The 13,819-nt window shown below is 51.8% G+C and overlaps 1 protein-coding gene across 1 annotated transcript; it reads right to left on the reverse strand.

Annotated features, from left to right (window-relative positions):
* Nucleotides 1-12,307: 12,307 nt before the first annotated feature.
* On the reverse strand, nucleotides 12,308-13,533 carry LOC119310005 (zinc finger CCCH domain-containing protein 37-like). Its single transcript, XM_037585879.1, has one exon. The coding sequence runs from the start codon at nucleotides 13,452-13,454 to the stop codon at nucleotides 12,657-12,659; it is 798 nt and encodes a 265-aa protein (XP_037441776.1). The 5' UTR covers nucleotides 13,455-13,533; the 3' UTR covers nucleotides 12,308-12,656.
* Between the last annotated feature and the right edge of the window lie 286 nt (nucleotides 13,534-13,819).

A 13,819-nucleotide genomic window follows, 5' to 3' on the forward strand; every position in this document is an offset into this window, starting at 1 on the left:
CGGGAGGGAATCCTATGGCTCGACAAGAGAAGAAATTGATACTGAATTCATACCTCTTCCTAGGTTGACGCTTGGACAGACATGCTCTCTACCAAATGAAACCATCAGGGCTGTCAAAAGTGTTCTGGGTTGACAAACTATTGTAGCTTGTCTCGAGCCCAGTTGAGCTGAGATCGAGCTTGTCTAAATTAGGCTCGAATCCGTACTTGTATATAATATAACATATGTATGTATTTCATTTCAAGCCTTACCAGGTGGAACTCGAGCATATTGTAATCTTGGCCTGAGCCCAGTTGAGCTGAGATCGAGCTTGTGTAGATTAGGCTCAAATTCATACTTGTGTAATATACCACATTTATGTGCCAGGCCAAGCTCGACCATATATTATACTCATATATGTGTATTTACAGAATAATTCGGCCTTAGGAGTAGGAGTTGAGGCTGAGCATGATCGAGCCTATAGTATAGTCATATATGTGTATTTGTAGAGTTACCGATCCTTATCAAATCAAGCTAGAGTCAATTCGAGCTTTGATGAGTTCGACTCTGCTCTAGCTAGTTGGCAGCCCTGGTATATGATAGGCTAGCAACATCACCATGATGTCTGTTTCTCTCAGCAACATGTATATTGTTTAAACAATGATGTGGCATTAAAGATTTTAATTGTCTGAATTGCTTGTACTCAATTTGATGTGCTAATCACCGTTGTCCTTTTTGGTTGTGGCAGGGAACTATGGCTGAATGACAGTGATGTTATGTGTCATCTATCATGGGTGCTCATTCTGTTTATGTCGAAAGGCCTTTATATTCTTGTAAACTGAGAGTTTGCAGACCCTACACATGATCTGGCTCTGAAGATAACTTAGACAAGATTATCGGTGGAAGCTAACTTTCTGTCTTATTCACAAGGCTCGCTGACATCCTAAATTGCAGCTTTTGTAACTATATGGAAGATTGAAATCGATGTGTGACGGTGCTGCAAATTTATGCCAAATCTGTTTCAACCTATACTCTAGTCAAATGTAGGAGTTTGTAGGTAACTGACAAAGTAAATAAACTGGAGCAAAGTAGTTCCTGAAGATTCTAGTAGTTCTGCAGTGAAAATCACTACGAAATTACGAGTGCTACGTAACATTCTAGCAGTTCTGCACTGAAGATTCAAGTGCAGTTCTATTGTCGAATGTGTAAGGGTGTTCACAATCCTGCCTGATTTTGTCCTTCAGTGTCAGTTAAATAGTACGTAGCAGAGCGCAGAGATGGTTCGTAAGATCCAGAGGTGGTTTTCTGGGAGTTTACAACATGGTGCACCTGGGTTTGGCTACCCTGCTGCTGTGCTGCATGTGTTGCCAATTAAAATGGGAGTCTGAAAAAAAAAGAGCCCTCAGAGGGTTTGAACGGGAGCATGACCGCGACCGCGGCCACCGCCGCCCGGATCGGCCGCTCCGTCCACCTCCGAGCGCCGAACGGGAGTTTACAGAGGAAGTACTACTGAAAACAGAGGCTCGAGTAGATTATATACACACAAGTGGAAATCTATATTCTACTGCCTTGCCTTGTACGGCGGGCTGCTATCATATTGACGCAAATGGCTTTGTTATGCATCGCCACATGCACACACATATATATTTTGGACTGAAGGAGCTCCAGACTCTTTTTTTTCGAAACGGAGGCAAAAATATTTTAGTATTCTAAACTTTGTAAACTCCCAGATGGACTGAAGGAGCTCCATAATTGATGGACTGAAGGACGGAGCGGCCGATCCGGGCGGCGGTGGCCGCGGTCATCGGCGCAACCATCTAAACTTGGGAGATATTTTTTAAAGCTTGCCGGCGTCTAGAACTTATTTCCCAATGAGATAATTGGGCTCCCCGCTCTTCGTTTGGCAATTGAAGGTGGATCTATAATTTCTCAAGGACAAAGTTGCGAACAAGTTGGTCACTTACGAAGGCTGCGGTCTACTTCATCACACCTCTAGTTATTCCGCCAAGTTCCCTACATAATGTTAACAAGCTTGAATGGGTATTCCATTGGCTCGTTTCCCATAGGACGACATGTGCGAAATGAGAGGTCAATTGGGAGGTCGTTTTTCCGGCCACATGAGTATGATGGCTTTGGGGTCCTCAACACCGCCAAGTTTATGTGTGCTTTGTGCTTGAGATGGCCTTGATATGAGTGGAAGGAACCAACCAAAGTGTGGGTTGGCACGGGAATTCCATGTGACAAGGAGGACCTCAACTTTTTCTATGCGTCAACAACCATCGCCATGGGGAATGGTACGAAGACCCCCTTGGGTCTCTCCATGGCTCCTTGGGAGCAACCCAAAGACATCGCTCCTCTCATCTTGGAGGCCTCTTTGAGAGATATGGAAGGTGCGAGAGACTCAAAAGAACAATACATGGATCCTCAAGATCAACCCATCCATCATCGTTTCCATTGAGCACATCCGCCAATTATTTTCCCTTTGGATGCTCGTTCACGACTTCCATCTTGGTGAACACTTCGAGGAGGTCATTGTGTGGAAGCACACGGTTAGTGGGCACTACTCGGTGACCTCCGCATACAAGGCTCGGTTCTTAGGCTTGATTCCCTCTCATATGGAGCAAAATGGTTTGGAAGGTTTGAGCGCCTCCAAAAGTTAACTTCTTTGCTTGGTTGGCGATCTGAGATAGGATTTGGACCATCAATAGGTTGGCCAAGCGGGGATGGACAAATTGTGGTCTTTGTCTCCTTTGCAAGAAGAAACAAGAACGCAAGGCACATCTTTTCTTCAAATGTCAATACTCTTGAAACTTGATCATTAAGAAGCTTCACCTTGCGAACATGGACACATCTTAATGGCCTTTGGAGGGCTTCATCAAGGATTGGTGGACAAGTATAACCGGTGTGGGCATCCCTCATCGAAAAGCCAAGGCTTCCGCTTACCATGCTTGTGTCCTAGACCATTTTGAATGAGAGAATCGCCTGTATGTTCCGCCACAAGAGCTTCCCACGAAAATCTTGCTCAATATCATTATAATCAAGGCAAACCTATGGGTCACCGCGGGTGCGAAGAAACTAGAGTCAATTGTATTGCGAGAATAATCCCCCATGTAGTGTCTATGGGTCATTTATAACCAACTCTATTATCTTCTTAAATAGTAATGGACAAGGTAAATTTTATGCCTCCGTTTCAAGAAAACAAATAGCAGAAGGCGTCCAACAGGCTGACTAATCTAAAAATGGGAACGGTACATTGTTGGTCACTCGGAAAATGTTTTTACTAAGGTATGGAGAACCGTTCCACAGCCATATCATGCATTCAAGTGCATTCCGCCCCAGGCAGGCCTCAGCCAGCCAGCCATTTTTTAACATAGTACAATCGCAGATGTTCACACATACACGCACAATACTCATCTCTATGAATCTCATGCACGCATAGCCCCTATGAGCACCTTGTAGTGAACGGAAACATCTCTCCCCTTACTAAACAAACATTGTCGAGAAGTCTGAAATAAACTCAGAAAAATACGATCATCAGGGGCGAGTCTATGACTTAAAACCCCGGTGAGCTAGTTTCAGCCCAAGAGACCTAAACCATTTTTGAGGTTCACTTCAAGCAGCCAATTATCAGTGGTGGAACTGAAGCGATAACACTGGACGGTTGCACCGACGGCCTCCGAGTCCCCGTCTGGCAGCAGCAGGCATCCATCTTTCCAGGGAGACAGAGCTTCAAGGCCCGCGTTATGCCGCCCAGGTGCAGGCAGCGTTCGTGCTACAACAAATCTGGCAGAACGATAAGACTCTTATCATAGTACTCCCTCCGCTCCGAATTACTTGTCTTGGTTTTGTCTAGATAAATCTGAGTCTAGATAAATCTGTATCTAGACAAATCCAAGACAAGTAATTTGGAACGAAGGGAGTATATAGTAAGAGAAAGCACCAGATCCTGTCGAGTCAAGAGAAAGCGAAAGCGCAGCCGCTGTGCAGATAGGTGGAAAAACAACGACAGAACGCAAGCTGCATGCGGCCTCAACTTGGGCGTCAGCCGAGCAAGGGGAGCTCGCCACCTGCGGCTTTCCCGAAGAGCGGTGCACGCAAAGCGACGGCGCCGAAACCATGGTCGCGGGCTCGCGTGGGCGAGAAGTATGTGCAAGAGTTGCCTACTTGGGCTGCGGCCGCCAACGTGGCCGCACCCGATGCCGGCCTTCCCTCTCCTGGTGGCATGGCATGGTCAAACCGTGCACCCCGCTCGCCGTTTCCCGGCTAAAAAAACCGCGGCGCTGCGTCCATTTTCAGAGCTCGGGCCGCCCTGCTGGTGTGGTGATCGGATAGGGCTGGGCCGGGCTTGGATTACGACATGCGACTCCGCGGTCACCGGATAAACAAACAAACTAGAGGATGCGTCCACGAATCGTTGCTCGCTCCGTACGGCACATGAGCAGTCAAAATTCACAATTGCAACAACAACTCCACAACCTCAAAAAAGTCGCAAGGGAGGGAGGGATTAGGGGGGATGTTTCTCTCGTACTACTCCCTTTGCTTGCCCGTCCCCAACGATGGTGACAACACTGTAAACATCACTCTTTGTCCACGACAGGCATCTTTGTCCGTAGCCGATAGCCAGAGCATAGAGTGAGGGGAAACCGTCCATCTCCGTCCCTCTCCCGACCCACCGGGTTCATGTACACTTACTTGCATCGACCATGACAACGGCACGGCTTGATTGCCCAACTGACTGACTGATTAAGCACATAGTATCACTGATTAAGCTCATAGTATCACTATCACTAGCTACGCTTTTTTTTTTCTTTTATGAAAGGGGCCACATGGCCCCCATTTTTATTATGAAAATAGGAGTCTGGATACAGCAAAACGCAACACCACACCGTTTTTTCATAGACCTCATGCATCACCTCACCAGCTAATGAACAACCTATATCCTATACATATAACCACATTTATAGGATGCCAAACCACCCACTACCGGGGAGAGAGAGTAGACTTTTAACATCTTTATAATTTGCACATCAGCCAAAACAATAAGCAAGTCTACAACCTAAACGCACTGCAGAGCCGCCCGATTTTTCACGTAGAGACAAAGCACGGTCTTTGAGCAGAAGGATTTCACTCATACGCTCTTTTGTAGGCTTCGTTTGCTACTCGAGACAGCCTCTTGGAAACCTCTCTAAGCATTTTTTTTTTGCACTCCTTTTCTCTGCAGAATCACCCATGAATCCAAAAAAGAACACAGAGTAAATATTAAATTGATAGGATTTGAAAGGAAAACACATGGAAAACAGGATACGTTCCTTGTTTTCCAAATTGTCCGGATCAAAGCAGCAACAGCAATAGAAAAAACATTCCTATCCTTACCAGAATAGGATGGTATCTAGTTTTGACAAAGATCAAAGAAAGATAAAGGTAATTTTGGGTTACCCAGCAAACCACAAATCACATTCCATAAAAACCTAGCAGAAGAGTATGAAAAGAATAGACGATCAATGCCCTCAGAGACACCGGCAAAACTCGCAAAAATTTAATCCTTTCCACCCTCGTCTAGATAAGTTATCCTTCGTTAGGATCCTCCCTTTGATCACTAAGCATATAAACACTTTTACCTTTGAGGCATTCTCAACCTCCAAAGAAGTTTAAAAGGAAAAGCAACAACTCTAGCTATAAGGCAATGATAAAAGCGGCTTATCCGAGAAAGATCCAGATTTAGTTAAAAGCCATTTAACTTTGTGAGGCTCCTTCGACAGAGTAACCTGACTACTCATATCGAGTAATTCATTCCACATCGTAAGAGTTTCTCCATAAAGACATCTCCTGAATCTAATACAATCAAAATCCTAGTTAAAGACTTTAGCAACAGTAACATGCAACCCTACACTTTGATTATATAGAGGGGGGCAAGCCCCCCCCCCCTCCATTATGCACCTCAATTGTATACCAAACTGATGGATTGTTAAGCTCTCTTTTCTTTCGAGAAGACTCCTTCGCGCTCGGCCGCTCCAGCGAGCGAAGCCAACCCAAGGCAAGTCATCAACCGACTAGAATTTCCATAAGGGCCCACCACGTGAGCCGCCCCTAACTAATCATGTATTTAAGTCACTTTCCAAATCAAGCCTGTCTGAAAACGAGCGTTAACACCGCGTGTAAACGAGCGAGATAGCATCCCCCCTTTTCTTTTGTACAAGAGGCTTTCCCATTCCTCTCTTAACTCCCATGCCTTTGAGCCAATCAATAGAATTTATGTCCCACAGATCATAAACTTGCATTCTTCACCCGTTTTCATTCCACAAAAGAAAAACCCTTGGTACCATGTGACCTCATTTGAGTACAAGTTAGAAGTTAGAATTGATTGAGGCTTACTAGTAGCGGACGAGACGGTGAACATGCCCTCAAGGGCCAAGGCAAGTTCTTCGTACGAGCCATGCACTTGAGATCCACCTTCCTGCCCACGGCCTATCCATCAATTTGCACCTTCACCCGTTGCGCCTTCTTCCCCTGAACCTTGTGCGAGTCGGATTCATTGGTGAGGACCTTGTTGGATTCGGGGTCCAAAGAACTGTCTCTCGCCTGGCCCAACACTGAAGACCTTGTTCCCTTGTTGTCTCAAGAATGTCTCTCCCGTTCCCTTGTTGTCTCCAGAATGTCTCTCCCTTCTTCCTGAATCTTTCTATCGGTGGCCACGTTGAAACGTGATATCTCTGTATTTATTACCTACTGATTCTCCTATTATCTCTACCCTTGTATAGCTGATTCCTAGAGATATTGTAGGGGTTAGTTGGCTTGTCATGCAAGACACCACCTGTATATATTGTAACCAACTCCGATGAATACAATTGAGTTGCATCCTATAGTCTTCTACATGGTATCAGTTTTCTACCGATCTCCATCGCTTCCGCCCTAGGCCGCCGCCGCGTCTCACGCCGCTGCCGCCGCTTTCTCCCAAGCAGCCGCCGCACTAAACCCTAACCCTCCCACACCGCCGCTGCCGCTTCTTCCAAGCCGCCACCGCCAAACCCTTGACCCTCCCCAACCTCCCGGCTGCCATCGTTTTTCCATCATCATGGTGGGATCCCACTCCTCCCTCGGCAGCTCCACCATCGTCATCGCCTTCACCTCCGACCGCCTCAATGAACTCCCCATCAAAGACCATGTTCCTGTCATCCTTGATCTCGACTCCCCCTCCTACAACGCTTGGCGCACCTACTTTGCACTTCTCTTCCGCTTCTACCGTCTTATTGAGCATGTTGACGGGAGCGTCGACATCCGCGAGATTAAAGACGACGATGAGTGGCTCGTTGTCGACGGCTGTATCATCAAGTGGTTGTTCCTCAAGATCTCACGCGGACTCTTTGATATGGTGAACTGCTGCGGCCCGTCCGGGTGTGCCATCTGGACGCGGCTTTGCGACCTCTTCCTCGACAATCAGCTTCAGCTCCGTGTGTTCCTCCAAGGGGAGTTTTTCACCATGCAGGAAAACGATCTCACGATCGACGAGTACTGCACCAAGCTGAAAGTTCTCTCCGATGAGCTTCGCGACATCAGCATGGTGATCGACGACTCGGTCCTCCTCACCAACCTCCTCCGCGGCCTCCACCCCGACCTTGGCTAGTCCGCCGCCAACCTCTCCCTCACCACGCCCTCCTACGCGAAGGCCGTCACCTACCTTCGGACGGAGGAGAAACGTCTCCGTCAAGCGGCTCGGAAAGCGCCGCTCGCCGCGCTTCACGCTGGCATCGTCGGGGGTCCCGCTGCCCTCCCGCGGCCTCCTCGCGCCCCGGCTCCATAGCTGCCCGCTGCCCCCGATCGCGGCCGCTAGAAGAAACAGGGCGGTCACGACGGGCGGGCCCCCAATGGGGGCTCCCAGCCCTGCCAGGCGGCTGCACCTGCCCCTGCCCCGGCCTCGGCGCCCCCGCCTTGGCTCACGAGGTACAACCCATGGACAGGGCTGGTACATGCCTACTCCATGCTCCTGCCGCGGGCGCCTGCTCCGGGCATCCTCGGTCTTCGTCCGACTCATCACTAGGCTCTCCTGGCCGCGCCGGGAGGCTCCGGTCCTGGCGGCTCCTCGGCGTACGGCGGGCCTGCGCCCTACGGCGCCGCCATGCCGCCCCCCTACCACGCCGCCCCCACCGGCTACTCCTATGACCCGGCGTCCTAGCCGCCCTCCATGCCGCCCCTTCCCCAAGCAACTACTCCGGCGGCGGGGATTGGTACATGGACACAGGCGCCGCCGCTCATATGGCGTCGCACCCCGGTATCCTCTCTCATTCCTCTCCATACCCCTTCTTCTCCCGCATCGTTGTTGGTGATGGCTCTACTCTTCCCATCACTCACCACGGCGCGTCTTCCCTCCCCTTATCATCATCATATTTACCTCTTAACAATGTTCTTGTGTCTCCATCCTTCATCAAAAATTTATGTTCCGTTCGTTCTCTTACTCGTGAACATCCTGTTACAATTGAGTTTGACAAACATGGTTTTCTGTTGAGGATGCCCACTCCCGGAAGGTTCTGCACCGATGTGATTCTCCCGACGATCTCTACCCGTGCGGCCCAACGACGAGCCACGGTCCTGTTGCCCTTCACGCCGACGTCTCCCTCTGGCATGCTCATCTCGATCATCTTGGCGCCCACGTTCTTCATAAAGTTTTGCGGACTTTTCCGTTTTCATGTAATAAATCGGAGGCACACACTTGTCATGCGTGTCGCATAGGAAAACAGGTTCGTTCGCCGTTTTCTTCTTCTTCATCAATTGCCACTTTTCCCTTTGATGTTATTCACTATGATGTTTGGACATCTCTCGTGCCTAGCAATTTGGGCTTATCATATTTTGGATGATTTCTCTCATTTCACTTGGACCTTTCCGTTACGCCGCAAATCCGATGTCGCCTCAACACTTCATGCTTTCTATGCTTATGTTGCCACCCATTTTCATCGCACCATTGCTCATCTTCAAATGGACAACGGGAATGAATTTGATAACTTTGCTATTCGCACTCTTTTATCCACTCATGGCATTATTTTTCGTCTTACATGTCCATATACATCACAGCAAAACGGTCATGCCGAACGTGTTCTTCGCACGCTCAATGAGAGCGTTCACGCTTTGCTCTTCCACGCGCATATGCCTGCTCGGTTTTTGGCCCGATGCTCTTGCCACAACTACACTTCTTCTCAACATCCGGCCTTGTAAACCCCGGTGAAACTACACCCCTCATCATCTCCTATTTGGTTCACCCCCGTCATATGATGATCTCTATGTCTTCGTCTGCCTTTGTTATCCTATCACAGCCACGGTGCCGCACAAGTTGGCACCTCACTCTCTTGCCTGCGTTTTTCTTGGGTATCAACCCAACACCAAAGGCTTTCCGCTGTTATGACCCAGAGTCCCATCGTGTGATCGTGTCTCGGCACGTTTATTTTGATGAGCTTGTTTTTCCTTTTCAGCAGGTATCGACGCGTTCTGCGCCCTCTCTGGACACCCCTCCTCGACGGGTTCGCGGAGCCCTTACGCTCCCTCCATCCCGTCGCTTGGGCACATCTGCGACCCCGTCGGACTCCTCGTCCTCGGTCATGGCCTCGCTGCCCTTGGCGTCCCCCTCGTCGGCTCAGGAGGAGCCGGCCTCCCAGGCCTCGCTGGGCCCTCTCCTCTCGGCTCTAGAGGAGCCAGCCTCCTCAGGACCGGCCCTGCTCCCGGCCTCGCCCCAGGCTGGGCCCTCGGGGGTCTCGTCCCCAACCTCGATTGGGTCTCCATGCGTCTCACGATCCTCCTCGCCGGCTCAGGAGGAGCCGGCCCTCTCAGCTCCGTCGACGCCTTCGTTGTCGTCCCCCGCCGGGCCCTTTGGCGCCTTGCCGGCCACGCCATCGGCCTCTCCCACGTCCTCTTCGTCGTCTGAGCCTCCGGTTGTGGCCCCTCGACGCGGTCCACGCCCGCCTCCCCCGCCGCCTCACCACTCCATGGTGACGCGTGCCAAGGCTGGGGTGCATCAGCCGAACCCGCGCTACCACAACCTCAGCGTCACAACCATCTCTCTGGTTCCACGCTCGGTGCGTTCTGCATTGAGTGATCCGCATTGGACCGCCTCTATGCGCGCTGAGTATGATGCTCTTGTCGCCAATCGGACTTGGACTACGCGTCCTCCTGGAGCAAACGTCATCTCCGACAAGTGGGTTTTTCGTCACAAAATCCTCCCAGACGGTTCTCTCGACAGGTACAAGGCTCGCTGGGTTGTGCATGGCTTTGCACAACGTGTCGGTGTTGACTTCTCCGAGACCTTCTCTCCGGTTGTCAAACCCGCAACGACCCGTGTTGTCCTCCAGCTGGCCGCCTCTCGTCGCTGGCCCGTACATCAGCTCGACATCAACAACGCTTTCTTGTATGGCCATCTTCAGGAGCGGGTTCTCTGTCAGCAGCCAGCCAGGTTCGTTGACCCTCAGCGTCCGGATGATGTCTGCCTGTTGTCACGGTCATCATACGGCCTCAAACAGGCCCCGCGCACGTGGTACCAGCGCATCGCGGCGTTCCTCGGTCTTCTCGGGTTTTGCAGCACCACCTCTGACACGTCATTGTTCGTGCTCCATCGGTCTGATCATGTGGCTATGCTTTTGCTCTACGTCGATGATATTGTCATCACTGCTTCCCGAGAGGATCTTCTTCGCGACATCATTAGTCGTCTTGGCTCTAAGTTTCGGCTGAAGGACCTAGGCGCGTTGCACTTCTTCCTCGGCATTAATGTGCGACGTGATGCCTCTGGGTTCTTCCTTCACCAGGCACAATACGCTCTTGATCTTCTGCATCGTGCCGGCATGACTGACTGCAAGCCGGCCGCCACGCCTGCCGAGACCAAGCCGAAGCTCGCCGCCACCGCTGGCCAGCCCGCTACTGATGCCACCCTCTACCGCAACATTGTTGGCGCCCTTCAGTACCTTATGCTCACCAGGCCAGACATCCAGTTTGTCGTGCATCAAATTTTCTTGCATATGCACTCGCCTCGTGATGTTCACTGGTCCTTGGTCAAGCGCATTCTTCGGTACATTCGCGACACGCCAACCTACGGTCTTCATCTCCGCGCCTCCGCCTCGACTGAGCTTCTTGCTTACACTGACGCGGATTGGGCTGGCTGTCCTGACACTCGACACTCCACTCTTGGTTATTGTGTCTTCTTCGGTGACTCTCTTGTCTCTTGGTCCTCTAAACGGCAGCCTACCGTCTCCCGTTCGAGTGCCGAGGCCGAGTACCGAGCTGTTGCCAACGTGGTTGCGGAGATTTGTTGGCTTCGTCACCTTCTTGGTGAGCTTCGGATTCCACTTCCGAAAGCCATCGTGGTCTTCTGTGATAACGTGTCGGCCACCTACCCCGCGGCTAATCCGGTGCAGCACAAGCGCACCAAACATATTGAGGTCGATGTTCACTTTTTGCGTGAGAAAGTTCAGTTGGGTCAGCTTCAGCAGTTCGCCGACATCATGACCAACGGGTTGCCAACTGCTGCATTTCAGGAATTTCGTTCCAGTCTTTGCACGCTAAGCCGACGCTTCGACGGGGGTTGGGGGGGGGTTGAAACGTGATATCTCTGTATTTATTACAGACTGATTCTTCTATTATCTCTAGCCTTGTATACCTGATTCCTGAAGATATTGAAGGAATTAGTTGGCTTGTCACGCAAGACACCAACTATATATATTGTAACAGACTCCGATGAATACAATTGAATTGCATCATATAGTCTTCTACGGGCCATCCCACCACACTACCTCCAACTTCCCCAAAACAAACATCGTTGTATAGGTTGACTATATCAGAAACACTCTTATATTCCCGCAAAAAGAAAAAGAAACACTCTTATATTATGGGACGGATGGAGTATAATTTAGAATTGTTTGATTTTAAATTCAAATTCGTTTGAATAATTCATGCGAAAAACCCTTGATGGCGTGAGTGAGTGAGTGCCTGTTTATCACTATAGTTTGAATAATTCGGGCGAAAAACCCTCCACAATTCTGATTATCCCTAGCTATGATGGATTGTTAAGCTCTCTTCTTTCTAGTAAGCTCTTCTCTTTTGGTAAAAGTGGCTTTCCTCCGATTTTTTCATATAAAAAGTCGAAGAATTCAAGCAAGCTGCGACCCCTGACTGAGCGTGAGTGCTTGACCGAAAGGAAAAAGAAGGGGCCAGAATGCCAGATAGCTCACATAGGAAAGAGACCCATCCTCACAAGTCAAGAGCCGATCCTTGCAGAATCTAACTAATCAACAAAGTCAAGCACATAGATAATTAGTGGCACACAGATTTGAGACACCGCTAGCTGCACTTGAAGTAGTACATCAAATCAAATGATATTATATATCACGAAACAGGGGGAGGCTACTAAGCCCATTACAACCATTTAGTTCCAAGTAATCCAAAACCGTTGCTGGTCTCGGACAAAAAACAGGCACTCACACACGAACGCCACGCTTAATAGTTTTACAATTCTTTGCTGTATTCAGCTTGCACCATACGCGCTTGTTTATCTACAGAAGAATGATGCATCCGGTTCCGCGAATGGTAGAATTAATAGGTTGCTTACTATAATAGGAGTAATTAATTAATTACTGAAGCTGCTGTCCGTCTTGCTTGCTGCCGGGGCACGAGGAGTGCTGCTGGTGGGGCTTCGGTGTCTTGATTGATCACATGACCAGCTCCGACACCCACCCCAGGTCCGGCCCGTCGTCCTCCGTCACCGCCGGCAGCGTACCGGACGGTGCCGACGGTGCTGCTGCGTTGGCGAAGCTGAGCTGCTGCATTGCGAGCATGATCTCCTCGACCTCGGCGTCAGCGGCGTCGTCTATGCCGTCCAGCCACCTCATCCTGCCCTCCACCGGCGACACCGGGGGCGACTCCCAGAGCGCGGTGAGCGTGGACTTGGGCGACAGCGCCAGCGGCGAGTCCGGCCCCTTGTGGTGGGAGGCGAGGCGGAGCTCCCCGGCCGCGTGCGCGAAGAAGCAGACGCGGCGGCGGCAGGCCGGGCCGGCGCGGCAGGGGCGGGTGCGGTAGCGGGACGGGTGGAGCCAGAGCTCGAAGGTGCCGTGCGCGAACGGGCAGGAGGACCCGCGCGGGCACGCGGCGCCGGGGCGGCGGCGGAAGTCCGGGCAGGGCTCGCCCGCGTACGCGACGCGGCGCGGGTCCCGGCGCCGCGCGGCCTCCCCCGGGTGCGCGTAGGGGCAGGCGGTCCAGTCGTGGCTCCGCGCGCGCGCGCACCGCCGCACCTTGAACTCGTACATCATGAACTCGTCGTCCGCCTCCGCGTCGGCCTCGGTGTCGACGGCAGACTGGTTGTCCCCGTGGGATCCGGCGGCGGCGGAGTTGGAGAGGTACTCCCCGAGCGCGGCGAGCAGCTGCGGCGGGATCTCCGGCTCGGCGGCCCAGGAGTAGGCCAGCGCGGCCGGGTCGAGCAGCAGGCCGTGCCCGTGGACGTGGCTCGCCATGGCTGTCCTTGTCAGAGAGGGAGAGGGAGAGAGGGAGGTGTGACACGCCGTGACGGTAACCGGCGGTGGTGGTAGTGGTGTGGTGGTGTGAGGGAGCAGGGCGTGGGGCGGGTGGCGCGTCGCTTTATACCGGCGGGTGGCGCGGCGGGGGCGGGACGCGAGGAGGGGCGGTATCGCATGGACCGCTGTTGGTTGCGGGCAGGGGGCTATCGGCGTGGGGTGGTTTTGGCGCGGGGCGGGGTACGTGGGGGTGGGCGAGGGTACGTGGAGCGGCGTCGAGGCGGGTGCTGCATGTTGCCCGCCACGTCGCGGCCGGGATGGTTTCTCTCCTCGGCCGCCGGCACGCACGCACCCCGGCCGCCTTT

Source organism: Triticum dicoccoides, chromosome 1B, assembly GCF_002162155.2.
Source record: "Triticum dicoccoides isolate Atlit2015 ecotype Zavitan chromosome 1B, WEW_v2.0, whole genome shotgun sequence".
Lineage (NCBI taxonomy): Eukaryota > Viridiplantae > Streptophyta > Magnoliopsida > Poales > Poaceae > Triticum > Triticum dicoccoides.

Bases quoted from the DNA above. Each gene is read 5' to 3' on its own strand.
- LOC119310005 (XM_037585879.1), bottom strand. From the start codon at position 13,454: ATGGCGAGCCACGTCCACGGGCACGGCCTGCTGCTCGACCCGGCCGCG.